General features: G+C 39.6%; 1 protein-coding gene across 1 annotated transcript; it reads left to right on the top strand.

Moving 5' to 3' along the window:
- Positions 1-1,078: 1,078 nt before the first annotated feature.
- On the top strand, positions 1,079-9,947 carry LOC140559853 (IQ calmodulin-binding motif-containing protein 1-like). Its single transcript, XM_072683538.1, has 13 exons — positions 1,079-1,422; positions 2,973-3,138; positions 3,212-3,332; positions 3,446-3,539; positions 4,318-4,417; positions 4,585-4,757; positions 5,857-5,963; positions 6,243-6,370; positions 6,461-6,603; positions 6,800-6,948; positions 7,393-7,524; positions 8,294-8,450; positions 9,345-9,947. Exons 1-13 carry the CDS (start codon positions 1,317-1,319, stop codon positions 9,566-9,568), a joined length of 1,800 nt encoding a protein of 599 aa, XP_072539639.1. The 5' UTR covers positions 1,079-1,316; the 3' UTR covers positions 9,569-9,947.
- The last annotated feature ends 5,753 nt before the right edge of the window (positions 9,948-15,700 follow it).

The following is a 15,700-nucleotide window of genomic DNA, read 5'->3' as shown; positions in this document are numbered from 1 at the left end:
TTTGTTACCACAAGGTAATATGGATCCCTTAAGGTATCGTGGTAGAAAAATATTATTTTGGAGACTTAAAATGTCCCTCGTAATTTAATAAATAATTTGCTCAGTTTAACTAAAACATCCCTTGTAAATTGAGGAAGTAACAACCAAACTGAGAATGGATTGTTAAATTGAGGGAATGATTTATTCTATTAATTTAATAGAAATGGAGGAAATTAATTGTTAAATTGAGCAAGTGATTTACTTAACAGTTTAACTTGATTTATTTAACATTAAAAAATGATTTCCTCCAGGGTTTTTTTTTTTTTTGGTATCTGTTTGGTCTAAAATAAAAAGCTAAACATCTGAAGAGCTTCAGTGAGCATCAGCAAGGTAGCATCTACAGGATAAAATAAAAACCCAGTAAAAAAAAAAAAGATTTTATGAGCTTAAATAAAGATATTAGTCTGTTAAAATTGTTAATTAATCAGTTAATAATCGAGTAAACTTAGGAGTTTACTTATGGATTATCTGATGGAGTCCCACAGGGTTCAATTGTAGGCCCTCTAAAACTGATGTAAATAATGGCAGTACTGAAGTGTGGGCCTACATACAGGGTTTTTTTTTAAGTTTTTAATAAATGTAGCTCAGTAGAAGAAGCTAGTACCTCTGACATTAACTCAATCACTGCTGAAACAGAGCTTCTCAGAGGAAAGCCTGTGGGAGAGCAGCAGGATCTACAGAGATGTACACAAGGCCTTTATCAGCATGATGAAAAATTAATTAATAAACGATTAATTGGACACACTGATTCATTGAGGGGACGACCTACTAAATCGAGGAGACAGATTATTACATTGATGAGATTGAGAATTAAATTATTAAATATTAAATATTAAAATATAAAACAACAATGTATTAAATTGGGGGAATGTATTATTAAATTATGTGAATTATTATTAATGTCTGTAAATATGATGAATTTATATGTCATATATTTAATTATATATAAGATAATTTTTCTAGCCGTAAACTAAACAAAACAGCAACGTCAGGTCGCGGGCTGATGACGTCAGCGTTGCCCTAGCAACTAAATGCGCCGCGTTTGCTCGGGCAGCTGCTGACCGCTGAACGGGGGGCTGGCTGGGGGGGCTGGCTGTAGGAGCTAGCTGGCACTAGCTGGCACTAGCTACTGTTAACGACATGATGAAGTATGTGTTTAAACCGTAAAGCTGGACATTTTTATGTGGTTTATAGGAGAGGGGTTTGACGCTTAGTTGCTAAATTTAGCTAAATAGCTATTAGCTAGCTACATCTTTAGCAAACGCGCGCTGTAAACAATGGGGTCTCCGGCAGAAGCTGGAGAAGACATAAGCCCAGCTCTCAAAACTCTCATTACTGAAGAACCTGAGCACAGTTTTATTCAGGTCCTGTCAAAGACTAAAGGTAAGAGACTCTTCTGGACTATTCTGGACTATTAGTGCTAACTAGCTGGCTGTTAAACTGACCTCCAGGACGGGCAAGAACCCCTGCAGCCAGCAGAGCAGTCCAGCACCTCTTTGCTGACACTCAAACAAGTGTTTTTGACTCTTATTTTGCCATAATTTGAAGCAGTTATAATATATATATTATATAATGTAGCTAGTTTGATTCTCTCAGCTGAATTCTGAGGGCTTACAGCCATGTAATTCCCTATGGCCTTGTTTTCGGGTGTTGAGTAATATGGGGTAATAGAGAGACCCCAGGCCAGATGGACAAACTGCTAACATCTCAAATCTCAGATGTACTGAATGGCTATGCTGTAAACAACTCTATTGGATTCATGTATTTTATACAGGCAGTTAAATGGTAAAAATGGTAGATTTGAAGATTTCATCTTTTATATTAGCAAGAAAGTAAAAAATGATTTTTAATATTTATGTTAAATGTTAATTTCTAAAGAAGTTATTCATCTTTATTGTCTGATTTAGTAGTTAGCAAATGCATAAAACAACATTAAGCTTAATTTAAAAGCTGCATAATTTTTTTTAGCATTGTTTTATCATTATCTTTGCTGACACTCAAACAAGTCTGTTTTTGACTCTTATTTTGCCATAATTTGAAGCAGTTCTTTATAATGTAGCTAGTTCTCCATTAAATTCCACGATGAATGGACTAAAATACTCTATACAGTTGTATACAGTACAATACAATGTATTTTTTTTTTTTTTACATTGACTTAAGGTAAATAAAGGGGCACGTATTTGTCACGGTACTATGTACAGTGAAATGTGTCCTCCGCATTTAACCCATCTGTGGTAGTCAACACACACACATACACTAGTGAACTAGGGGCAGTGAGTACACACACACACCCAGAGCGGTGGGCAGCCAACTCCAGCGCCCGGGGAGCAGAGAGGGTAAAGGGACCGCTGAGCCACCACTGCCCCTCTGCACCTTAACTCTGCTAAAGCTGCCAAGTTGGAGCAGCAGATGCCTTGTTTTTATTAAAACTATCCCTAAATAAAGTACCATACCTACCGAAAAGTGAATAATAACTGAAGTAAAAGTAAAGGTAGCTACCAAAACCCAACTGTAGAAAGAATGAAAAAAAAAAAACTTAATTCATTCAGCATTTTTAGTGTATGTTTGGTCTAAAATAAAAAGCTGAGACAGAAGACATCTACAGGAGCTGGACAGAAGGAAAAATGAAAACCTAGTAAAAAAAAATTATATAATGTGAGTTTAAATAAAGATATTCATCTGTTAAACATAGGTTAATTAATCAGTTATTAATCCTGTAAGTGTAAAGTGTAAACTATTAGATTTCTGGTAGCTGTTTAGTTTACCGTATCTTATGGAGTCCCGCAGGGTTCTATTGTAGGCCCTCTAAAACTGATGTAAATAATGGCAGTACTGAAGTGTGGGCCTACATACAGGGTTTAAAGTTTTTAATAAATGTAGCTCAGTAGAAGAAGCTAGTACCTCTGACATTAACCCAATCACTGCTGAAACAGAGCTTCTCGGAAGAAAGTCTGTGGGAGAGCAGCAGGATCTACAGAGATGTAAACAAGGCCTTTATCAGCATGGCGTACTGGCCTACTGCTCTGCTGCACTGAAGTTCAATCCTGCGAAAATTGAAGGGAGTTACGCCTCTGTTACACAGATGGCCGACCTTATCAGGTAGGAGGTTCTTCTGATGATACGTTCACAAGCAGTGGAGGTCTTTGTTGTACTCAGGTCTGCTTTTCTTCAGCACGTGCTGTGTAGGGATCGGTTCTGTGAGGGACAGAGACGTCTTCCTTCACCGGTTTCTTCCGTCAGTGACAGAAAACCTGCTGTTCTTTGCTCATCGTCTGATGAAAAGGGCCGTAGTGGTGAGTTTTGTTTTCTTTTGTAGTGTTTCAGATCATTGTACACACAATCTTATAAATGTATTAAAGAAAATGCATGCCTTGCTTTGACCCTGGCAATGTTCCTTCTCCAACAGGATAAAGGCCAAAGTGAGATGCTCCGTCTTTTTAGGAAAGTCTTTGATTCTCTCAGCTGGATTCTGAGGGCTTACAGCCATTTAATTCCCTGTGGTATGGCCTTGTTTTCAGGTGTTGAGTAATATGGGGTAATAAAGAGACCCCAGGCCAGATGCTCCTGCCATTTGTTTTCACTCCTGACAAACTGCTAACATCTCAAATCTCAGATTTACTGAATGGCTATGCTGTAAACAACTCTATTGGATTCATGTATTTTATACAGGCAGTTAAATGGTAAAAATGGTAGATTTGAAGATTTCATCTTTTATATTAGCAAGAAATTAAAAAATGATTTTTAATATTTATGTTAAATGTTAATTTTTAAAGAGGTTATTAATCTTTATTGTCTCATTTAGTAGTTAGCAAATGCATAAAACAACATTAAGCTTAATTTAAAAGCTGCATATATATTTTTTTTTTATAATTGAGCGATTAATAATCAGAATAATCAATTATTCGTTGTAATCATCGATGGATTATTTGACAATTAAAATAGTATTTTGTTGCAGCCCTAAGTAGGACCCATTCGAATTCCAGTGTTTGTCTAAGGACATTGCATGGCTTCTCTTCTTGATCCCTGTATATATCCTTGTTAGAAGTGATTATTTGCTGAAACACCTGTCTAATATTATTATAAATCATATTAGCAATCAATAATTAGGAGGGGTTACGTTGTGTATTGTTTAGCCTTACAGTTAAAGGATATTGCTAATATGGGCTGTTTCTTTTTATATACGGATATACAGGTATATCCGGTATAGCAACATGCTGCAACATGTGATGTATTATATCAGTTATGAATCTGCTTGCCTGTCCTCTCCTCTCTCCTCAGTCCTCCACTCCAAACATTATGAGAGCGTGCAGATGAGCGAAGACGATGAAGTCTCTTCTGTTACATTAATGATGTGGCACAATCTGTTCAGGATCAACAGGTACAGCCTGGCACAGCCTGTAATATCTGCTGTCCGTTTCTTTGAGGAATGCTCGGCACAGACATGCTGGATAAAAATGTGTAATATTGTTACATAACTGCTCTTTCCAGCGTCTTCAGCTGAGTGAAACCCGTCTGCCTGTCTTTGTCTCCATTCCCATTCTGCAGTGCAGTTCTATCTGAGATGGGAACAAAAGCACTGAGCAGTGTCGTGGATGACGTTGTGTATAAAATGTCCAGCAGCTCCAACCCTGTGATCGGCAGCGCGGCCACCAAAATTTTGCTGCTGATTATAGAGCAGCACAGCCAGTCTCTACAGCTCCTCCACAAACACTACAAAGGTAATGAGCCATGTACGTCATATCACATTACATAAGTCCACATTGTAAATAATAATGACTATTAACCCCTTAACCTCACTTCAGGCCCCTTACTCTCACTGCCACATATCAGGATCTGACTGACATATATATATATATATATATATATATATATATATATATATAGGTAGATATGAGTTCCAATCACCAGTAAAATCAGGCGGTGTGTTTAATGTGCTCAAATAGTTTTTGGGTTTTTATTTTAAATAAAATTTTACAGGCTGTTTTGAACATTTGCTGTTCAAATCTTAACAGCCTATTCAGGGACAAGTTTGGGTTTTTTTTTGTATCAGAAAAATGAAACGAAAAATGAATACATTCCCTATTAATTATAACGGAAACCTATGCAAACCTAAACATGAACTATATTTAACTGTTACTATTTTTTCAGTTATATTCAATTTAATTCTAATGTTATTTTTTATTATTTACTAAAAGCTAAATGGTATAGCTAAGCACCACTGAATCTGTAAAACCAGATACTATATAAATATAATATTATAGTTATAAACCATTAATTAGTATTATATATAAAAATATTAAATAAATGTAATTATTAATTTTATAATGATCATATAGTTCATATTTATCTAAAATAATAACAGTAATAACGATAACAATTATAACTATATAAAGTATTATTGTTGTTGTTGTTGTTGTTGTTGTCATTGTTTTTGTTACTATTATTATTATTATTATTATTATTATCATATACCAAAATAAGATACTAATAAATAATGAATGATAGTGTAACACAATTTAACTTTAAAAGAAGAAATTAACATTAATTCTCACAATGTTTTTGTGCCCAACAGAATTAAAGTCACTGACCAAAATAGCTTCTCATTCCTGGCTATATTTCTCTTGTATGACATAAAAAGAGACATTTTGGATCTGGCTAAATGAAATGTCAGTCATGCTTTGGTATTTTTCATAGTACTGATTCATTTATAGCACTTACTGACTAATATGTCTTAGGATTAAATAAGGAACCGTGAGCTTTCACTCAATAGGTGAAATGCATGTTTGTAATGCAGTGCCTCTGTGTTGTGCCATGTAGGTTTAGATGACTTGGTGAGGAAAGACTGGCAGGGTAAGGGCTTTGATGTAGTGTTGGAGCAGCTTATTGATCGACTACAAGCAGAAGTTCCAGAAAGAGGCTTTAAGGTTTGTGTCCAAAATAAAACCCAAAACACCCTCATGTTCATGAGACATGTTCAGTCCCTTCCTGGAAACCTGGAAGTGTTTAGTGCCACTGATGCAGGCAAAACTTTACAGTCATTTTTGTGCCAGCACAGAAAGTCAGATCTACAGCAGCTCCATAAATTGCACTAATGCAATGCTCTTTGTGTGTGTGTGTGTGTGTGTGTGTGTGTGTGTGTGTGTGTGTGTGTGTGTGTGTGTGTGTGTGTGTGTGTGTGTGTGTGTGTGGTATGGTTTGATCAGGCTAAGCGCTCAACTGAGGAGCAAAACCGAGCTGCGTGTGTGATCCAGGCAGCCTGGAGAGCCCATCAGACTAGAAGCAGGATAAAGAAACTCCCCAAAGCTGTCAGTGCACTACAGCGGAGCTTCAGGTGTCTTATCCCATCTGAAATTATGCTCTTCAGTCTTCATGTTCAGGCTGCATTAACTTACTCTGTGACATTGCCTGTACATGTGTGTAGAGAGAGGAGAAGACGCCAGCAGGAGGAGACAGAGAAACGTCGCACAGAAGAGGAGTTACGCCATCATGTGCTTCTGCGCAGACAGCGGGCCATGCGCCAGTTCCGCCAACGACAGCTCCATCTGATGGAGATCCTGCCTGCGGGTTAGACACACTAATAAATGCATTTCCTTACACATCAAAGCATAGAAAATCTTCAGATGATGCGCACTCGCAGACACAAATCTCAAATCTTGCATTTACAAAAGACACTGCTGCCTGCAGGTAGGTAAGGCAGGTAGGTGTGTAGGTGTGAAGAATGATAAGTCTGCGCCTGTGTGTGTGTGTATGCGTGTTGCAGACCAGGTGGCGCGGTACCTAGGCGAGTTGGAGAACAGAGCAGCTCTGCTGATCCAGAGAGTGTGGAGAGGACACAGAGAGAGACGGTGCTTTCAGAAGAGTAAATACCAGCTCAGACAGCACAAAGCTGCAGTCACCCTGCAGAGAGCCGTGAGTGGGATAAAGTAGAGCTTCCTGATCATTTATTAATCATTTCTGTATGTTCTGTATTTCTGCATTGGGGATACTTGCAAAGTATGCACTCATCATTTTGATATGCACATAACGGGCGGGTGTTATCTGCTCTAGGCTGAATAGACGGGTGTGTGTAGTTGTCTTTGTGCATACCAAAATGTTTTTGTGACATCAGAAAAAGTCACAATTGTCTGTTTTTGCAGGTTAATTTGGTTCTATAAGGACTGTGAGGACCGGGATACGTATTATGCAACTATGTAATTACCTTTAAATAGCACAACACAAATAGCAATAACACTTTTAAGGGTTAGCAGAAAATCCCCACTCTGATCGAGTAAGTCTAAAGGCCAAAAGCAGCCTTTGTTCAGAAATCTTCTCTATTCGATTAGTTTATTCGTTTATGTCTGTGTGTTTGTTTAGATTCTGAGGTTCCTAAAGCGACAGAGATCTCGGAGGACCATTCTGACACCATGGAAAGGCCCTAGAGGCCTGACTGACAGCAGGAGAACAGAACTCAGGAGGCAGATAGAAGAGCACATCTCCCTTCACCCTGTGAGTTGGCACATAGATAGATGTACTACACATCTCTGACTTTAGGTGCCTGGGTACAATGAGCCAGTGATGCTCACACCTAAAAAGATGTGCCAGTACAGGCAAACATCAAATGTCCTCAATAAACTTGAATAACACTATATGTCCCAAGTTTGTGGAGACCTGCTTATCCACTGTTTACTGGGATAAAGAATATGAAGCCATTTTAGACTTCCCCACACTTCTGTTCTTCACTCTCATCCTTACATACAGGTATTTAATATCAGTTTCATAAGCCCTAAAATAGAACCCTGTGGGACTTGTGGTTCACAAAGGTTTCTACAACTATTTCTACAAATAGTAAAGTGTTTATCATTTAATTAGTATTAATAAGATTATTAGTGAGTTTGTGCTCCCTTTGCTGCACCGACTGTGTCTACTTTACTGGAAAGGCTTCACACTAGATGTTGAAACATAGCTGTGAGGATTTGTTTGCATGGAACCTCAAAATCATTGGTGAGATCATGTATTGAGGTTGGATTATTGCTTCAGGATCACTAATCAACACACAGCCCAATTCTGGGTGGGGGGGTATACTCCTCTAGCAGATGCTTGGCACTGGGAGGGTAAACCTAGGCTGCTCAACAGCATCCCATTCCATGCTGTAATCAAATCTATATGTAGTAAACTGAAAATAAACATGTGCCAGGCACGGTGACTCCAATCCTAAAACTCAGGACTACTGCAGTAAATAATGGGCAACACTCTGCATGTCCCTTGTGTTTTGCAGTCCTCTGTGGCGTCAGTAGAGGGTACACGAGAGCTCCACGAGAAAGCCCAGTGCATGTTGCAGCATCACCTGATGACCAGAGCTTCTGTTCGGGCACAGGAGCAGCACAGGCAGGCTCTACTGGCCCAGATTAACACAGATATGGAACTCCTGCTGAGTAAGAACAAACCCTTTAGAACTGTTAAATAACCTCAAATTGACTTGCTGCTTGTACAGTGTCCCAAAATTGCTAATCAGCAATGTCTGTTTGAGATTCCTTTGAGGAAAGTATGGGATAATGCAGACATGTGGTTTGCATGGTGTGTAACTGTGAGGCCTAGGTTTCTGATACAAGACAGACAAGACACCTGGCATTAACATGCGTTTTATATCTGAATCTACTTTGGCTGGATTTAGTTTAACTTTCCACTAAAATGCGCTCCCAGTGTAAACAGATGAGATCTGATTTACGCTCCCTCGTTCTCACATTCCTGTAATGACCATGACCAAGTAAAAAAGAAATTAGGCCGTAAAAGTGCTGCCAGCTGTGGTCGATCATCTACCAGTAAATATGCATGAGACACTGTTTACACTTAGTCACCATGCATCTTGAGTATCAGGATTATATCCAGATAAAGCCAAGCCATGACCTGACATGGAATGGGAGAGAATACTTTTGGCTCGGAGTCAGAGTCAGCTTTCCTGTGTTCTGTGTGCATTTGACTACCCAGTGTAAATGCAAATGGCTAAAATCTTTTCAGGACACAATCCAGATACTAGTCATATGAAGTGATCAGGTGTAACCAGTGTCCTTCACACACAGACAGAGCGAGAGAGCGAGAGGGAGAAACCAGTAATCGCATTCTGTTTACATCTGCATTCCGAGATATGCCTCTGACCACAAATGACTGTGGTTTGAGTGATCCAATCATAATCCAATAACAGAGCGTGAAATCTGAACGTGATCCAATCATGGAAAGTGCATGTTAATGCAAGGTGTAAACAGCTATTTAACATTTGTATCATAAAATTAAATGACCGTAGACTTACATTCTCTCCCTCTGCCCCTCAGACGCTCCGTCTCTGAAAGATGCCGGCGAGGAAGAGTCCGCCCTTTTCCTGAGCCGCTCCGCACCAGTGGCCATGTGTGCCCGGCAGTCTCATAATGCACTGCTACAGAGCATGCGACTGCCCTGGTGGAGAACACTGGGAGATGAGTTCTCGAATCCAGAGACCCTTTCTCATATGGACCATGACACCGAGTTTGAGTCTTTGTATCTGGGTGGGAACTTATAGCTGCAAACCTTGTTCGATGCCTTCATGGACCACTTGCTTTATGCCGCATTGAATACTTCAGTACAGTTTGAACTTTGTCCAGAAGACTACAGCTTTTAGCTTTCCAAGCACCTGACAGACCTGGCTGGTAATTTAACCACCCACTCGTTCATTCACTCACTCACACTGAGAAAGATTTAAGTAATCAAGTAGCTTTTGGTGCTTTGCCTATTAGCTAGTGCTGTTAAATTCTACTCAAGCAAAAACCAAATGATTAAATTTGTTTGTAACTAAAAGAGAGGATTTTAGGAGGATGTATTTTATTTGTAAGACCTTCTTTACAGTTTTGTCAGGTTTGCAAGCAAATGTTTGTTTGAATTATATATGCAATACTGTGTAATTCGTTATGCCTGTTTCATTTAAACAGTAACAGCAAAATTACAGTAAAGTCACCATAAAAATGTGCAAATGTAAACACACCCAAGATGGATTTAAACTAGATACAAATTGCATCACTCAAACCAAATCAGGAGGTGGTCTGAGATGCATTTGAGACACGTTATAGCCGAGTAAACACTTCCCAGTACAACCAAAACACCAGTAATAATTGCCACGTGACAAGCGAATTTGCATATTCCACCCCGCACAGCAATCAGATTTTAGTCCGACTAACCAGAAGCACATTAGATTACCAAGTGTAAAAGCGACGATCAGGTGTAATCAGGTGTGTATGGGGTCTATTTGTCTCAAAGAGGACTCACTATCTTTGGGGACTCAATCATGGCTCTGTCTCTTTTATTTGGACTCGGACTTGAGTTGGTTTCGGACCCCTTTAGACTCAATCTCAACTACTTATGGTGTAAAACTTACTTGAAAAAGTGGTAAATTATTTTATTTTTATGCCTAATTTTACCTCATTTTCTGCCCAATTTGGAAGGCCAAATATCTTCTGTTCACATGAACTCCCCCTATCACTAGCAATGCTCCCAGCACTAGCCGGGGGAACACTAGCACTCTGATAGGGTGGTAGTAAAAAAAAAAAAAACCTGCAAAACAAATAAAAAAAAATTATTCGAATTTTGAAATGTAATTATCATTTTGGTCATGGGTCATTTCATAATTAATGACACAGTATACCATCACACTGTCGAGCAAAAACCTTGCATCTCCATTTTTGCTGTCTCTCTTGTTTTGTCATAATGTGAATCTAGCAGTTTTCATTCTGTGCTGTGAGTTATGATTGTAGTGAAAAGTTAGAAATAATGAATGCAGCATTACATCATACTGACATTATACATCATACAAGGACGACCTTTCTTAACTTTCAATGGAAGTCAATGTAATATTTTATTCAGAGTCATTTTTCATTATACAATTTTGATCATATATATATGTTACAATATAAAAAAACAAGTGACAGATTTAGGGTATGCCAAAAGCAGCAAAAATGGAGATACGGTATATGAGAGAGAGTTTTTGCTGCCACTGCTGGGTATTAGTTTGTTTAATAACTGGCATCTACTTTGGCGTTTTTCAGTCATTTTGTTGGTGCAGAAGCAAATTTCAGTGACTGAGAGAGGAGACAAGAGGAGATCACATTAATTTTCAGGTAAAAATGAAAGATGTGATGAAAAAGTGTAGTTTGAAACACGCACCCCTTCCACACACACACACACCCTAGTCTCTCACTCCATCTCTGGTGTATAATTGAATCCTGGACCTTGGCTCCAGAGCTCTCTAAAGCTTTGGAGTGCGTGCGTATGTGTGTGTGCCTCATGCCCGCAGTGCCGCCGACTCGTGCCAAGGCCCCATTCACAGGGCGCCCGTCATTATTTCATTACACACATGTGAAAACAACAGAGTGGTCCACTCCACTCGCGCGATTAAAATAACATTTTCAAGAGAGGAAAAATATGATGGAGGTATAATTATCTCTTTATGCAGTGTTTTACAGCAGCGGATAAATAAGACCTGCTTTTTGGGGAAATGCGACAGAGTTTTGTGTGTGTATGTGTGTGTGAGAGAGTGAGAGTGAGAGTGAGTGTATGTGTGAGGGGTTAAAGTACTAGGTAAATGTGTGATTACTATGCCTGCCAAGGATCTGCCATGCTGGAGAACGTCAGAATGGGGCTTAATTGGATAACTACTCCAACTACCAATTACACTGGGCCCTAATTGCTGACTAAGTTTCACTTTAATTTATCCTGTATGGAAGCTTCCCTTATTGTCACTTTCTCCAGTCCCCGATAATGGCATTGCGTACTCTGTGGTTTTGAAGACCACCTGTGATCTTTTGACCTTGCACCCCCCTTGCAGACATAAAGCAGCACCACAAAATGCAGGAATGAGCTGAATAAAGATACTCGTGCTAATATTTTCATGCTAATAGGAACATTTTTGAGCATGCCCATGTGGAAATCTGATATATGACAATATACAGATTTCAAATATATGACCACATATGTTTGTCCCATTTTGTAATATATGTGACCTTTACCAACATATTTGCAATTGCTCGTTTTGCTTGAATTAGGGACATATATATATATATATATATATATATATATATATATATATACTCCTAATGAATGCATTCAGCTGCTATAAGATGCACCCATTGCTGGCACTGATGGGTAAATGCACACACACAGCCTGTCTAGACCCTTTAGAGCAGTACTGTAGAGCCAACAGAACAGGGCTCTCTGGAGCAGATAAACATGAACCTGCACCATGCCTAATGCCAGGTGTGGGCTAGAGGGGTGTAACCCCTGAGCTGTGGAAGAACTGTGAGTTGGGGATGAGGAAGGCAATCAAATCTTTTTTTTGTTTGTTTTAATACCCTTGATTTTGGGAAAAACAATGAATGAGCAGGTGTCCCAATACTTTTGTCCATTTGTATATGTAGATATACTTTGAAATACAGGCCCAATCCTTTAGTTTGTGCTTATACGGCTGTGTAATACATAGCAGATTTCCATAAGGGTACATGCTGCTCATTCAAGCTATATCTCTCATTCAGTAGTAATTGACAAACGTCAACGTGCTTTTTTTTTTTTTGTTTAATAGTTTAATACTTATAGACAAGTTCCATCATCATCGATCACTATGCAGGTAAAGGAAATGTTCACAGTAGCCTAGCGCAGGTGCATTGCTTTGTAACGTCATACAGTGTAATTGTATGCTATGCTGCTATGCAACAGTATTTTACAACGATAATGCACAGACACACGATGCACTGAAATCACATTTTCCTTTTACAGGAACCAAACTTCCCCACTTAAAGATACATGAAGTAAAACATGACAAAATATTAGAAGGTCCAGGGTGTGACCGGAGAGAATAGAGAAGAAGTGATGGTTAAGACAGCCACATGCAAACCATCTCATAATTTAGTATTTACAAGACAACCAATTGGAAACCATTCAGTTGTCAACTCATGCTAAAGAAACCATTACCTGTCCACACAGAGACATATAAAGACTTTCAGCACTGAGACCAAGGCTGTGTCCCAATACCTACTGAACTGGTCAAATAGGCAGTATTTCACATCAGCAAGTATGCATCAAGTGTGCAAGCTCTTAGATACCACAAATTTGCCTACTATGATAATGTGTATTTTCTTGGTATAATTAAATTGAAAGAACATACTCAGATCAGCCATAACATTGTGTAGGTTCCCCTCATGCCACCAAAACAGCTCTGACCTGTCGAGACATGGACTCCACAAGACATATCTAGCATTAACTCAGCTAGTAGCTCTTCTGTGGGATTGGACCCTGTTGCTGGTTTTTTGATTGCACTGTCATGGACCACTTTTGGTACTGCCTTCTGCAAGCCAGGAACACCCCCAAGACCTGCCTGATGTTTTGGAGATGTTCTGACCCAGTTGTCTTGGTTAAAGTGTCTCAGATTTGTATGCTTGCCCCTTTTTTCTGCTTCCAACATATCAGCTTCAAGTTCTGACTGTTCACTTGCTGCCTAACATCTAGATCCCACTTCTTGACAGGTGCCATTGGAACCTGATAATCAATGTTTTTCACCTTACATCAGTGGTTTTAACGTTATGGCTTGGTTGGTGTATGTCCTTGAATAATTCAAGATGGTGGACACAGGCGGGACAAGGTGTTGTTAAAATATCCTTTCGGTCCAGGATTATCAGCTAGGTAATTTTACCATGTACTGTAAAGGACGTAAGGGATGGCTGTTGGCTGTGTATTCACTCGCTAACGCAGGGTTTCGATTTGGCTTAAACGTCGACGGCATACATCGTCAGCTGCCTTAGTAGGTATTAGGGTGCAGGGAAGCTAAGATAATTAGCGAGAACTGTCCTATAACTCCTGTGGGGATATTAATCAACCAGTATTTCCAATTTACTATTGGGATGAGATTCGTTTTACATGGGGAGGTTGACGTCTGTATAGCTTGGGACAATAAATATTGGTGTAAACTGAAGAGATGGGCATGACTACTGAATGGGAATGGTCTTCACACCAAAAAAGGTACATATTTAACTCACCCAGCTGCCCACAAGTAGCAAACCTGTCCAAATATTCAGTTTAACTGTCATTATGTGATTTATTTTAAACTACACTCTTAAACAATAAAGGTGCTTCAAATGGTTCTTTGAGCAATGCAACAAAGCAGGAGTATTTCATTAAATTCAGTAAGGTTCCTTACACCAAGGTCCGGAACATCATGTCTAACCTGCGTTGTGACTCTGTGCTATATCCTGTATACTGAAGTAGTCCAGTAGTTATAAAAAGGTAAAGGTGCACGTATTTGACACTGTACTATACTATGAAATGTATCCACGCATTTAACCCATCTGTGGTAGTGAACACACACACACACACCCAGAGCAGTGGGCAGCCAACTCCAGCGCCCGGGGAGCAGAGAGGGTAAAGGACCCAACAGTGGCAGCTTGCAGAGCCCAGGAATCGAACCCACAACCCTGTTATCAATAGCTCAGCGCTCTAACCGCTGAGCCACCACTGCCCCATTATATCAGCGTTTCATATATTCAACAATTGAATGTCAGATTTAAGTTGAATTTTAATCCATTGTCCAAAACTGATTAAAAGCTCAGTTTCAGCGCTCCACTTGTCTCTTTTTTGGGCTGCCATGGGCTAAAAAGTCTCACATGTGATATGTACAATGCATATGACTGCTGAATGCGAGTGTCCTGGGCCTGGGAATTTCCTAAACCTGTACCGGAAAGGCTAGAAAAGTTGCGCTGATTGAAATACAAACTCATAAATCTAATCTAAATCTAAACAGTTCCTAAAAGTTTACTGGTTATAGGTACCACAAACATGGTTCTTCAGGTGCACCACGGCCTAGGTCTGGACTCAAGCGCTGACCTATCCAGACCTGGGCCGTGGTGCACCTGAAGAACCATGTTTGTCATGCTGCCTGCCATCAGCAGCCGGAGCCAGAGAGAGCACAATTGGCAGTACTCTCTACAGGGTTTAGATGTCTCTCTCTCTCTCTCTCTCTCTCTCTCTCTCTCCCCACATTACTTTAGTGTGATGCTGGGCGCTGCATCTACTAGCCGATGCATCCGAGCTGGGTACCCTGCGCTTTCCACTGAGCACATTGGGTTGCCCGGTCACACTGCATCAGCTGCAGTAAGGTAAGAGGCAATGACTGGATGGCCATGTGTCAGAGGAGGCGTGTATCAGTCCTCACCTCCCAATGTTGGGAGCATTACATGTAATGAGGGAGAACAGTACTAACGAGTGAGTTGGGTAATTGGCCATTTTGGCAATTGATCAAATTTGGGAGAATAATTGGGTAAAATAAAAAAAATAAAAAAAGGAACCATGTTTATAACAGAGATGTTTAAGCGTGAAGAACTGTTAAAGGCTTAAAGAACTTTCCATGATGGATCTTTTACTGCATTACCCCCCGAACCATTTGAATCACCTTCATTTTTGAGCTCATCACCATGTGCGTAGGGCAGTTTACCCAATTGTATACTGGTAACTGGAAAATCTCCACAGAACACCTCAGTATCTCAATAGGGCATAACACACAGCCACATGGCTTTCAGTATACTGGTAATATACATCTTGCAAATGAAAATATACTGTACTTTTAATGTGTGGCAGGACTTTCTGATTCCTTGGGGTTTTTTTTTCTTGTTAAGCACAT

The sequence above is a fragment of the Salminus brasiliensis genome, chromosome 7 (assembly GCF_030463535.1).
Source record: "Salminus brasiliensis chromosome 7, fSalBra1.hap2, whole genome shotgun sequence".
Classification (NCBI taxonomy): Eukaryota; Metazoa; Chordata; class Actinopteri; order Characiformes; family Bryconidae; genus Salminus; species Salminus brasiliensis.
This window is presented reverse-complemented; position numbering and strand designations above follow the sequence as displayed.

What these genes read in the sequence shown, in the direction of transcription:
- LOC140559853 (XM_072683538.1), top strand. Translation starts at nt 1,317, where the DNA reads ATGGGGTCTCCGGCAGAAGCTGGAGAAGACATAAGCCCAGCTCTCAAA. An exon ending in TGATGAAAAGGGCCGTAGTG is followed by an intron (nt 3,333 to 3,445) that starts GTGAGTTTTGTT and finishes CTTCTCCAACAG; the next exon opens with GATAAAGGCCAAAGTGAGAT. An exon ending in CAGCCATTTAATTCCCTGTG is followed by an intron (nt 3,540 to 4,317) that starts GTATGGCCTTGT and finishes CTCTCTCCTCAG; the next exon opens with TCCTCCACTCCAAACATTAT.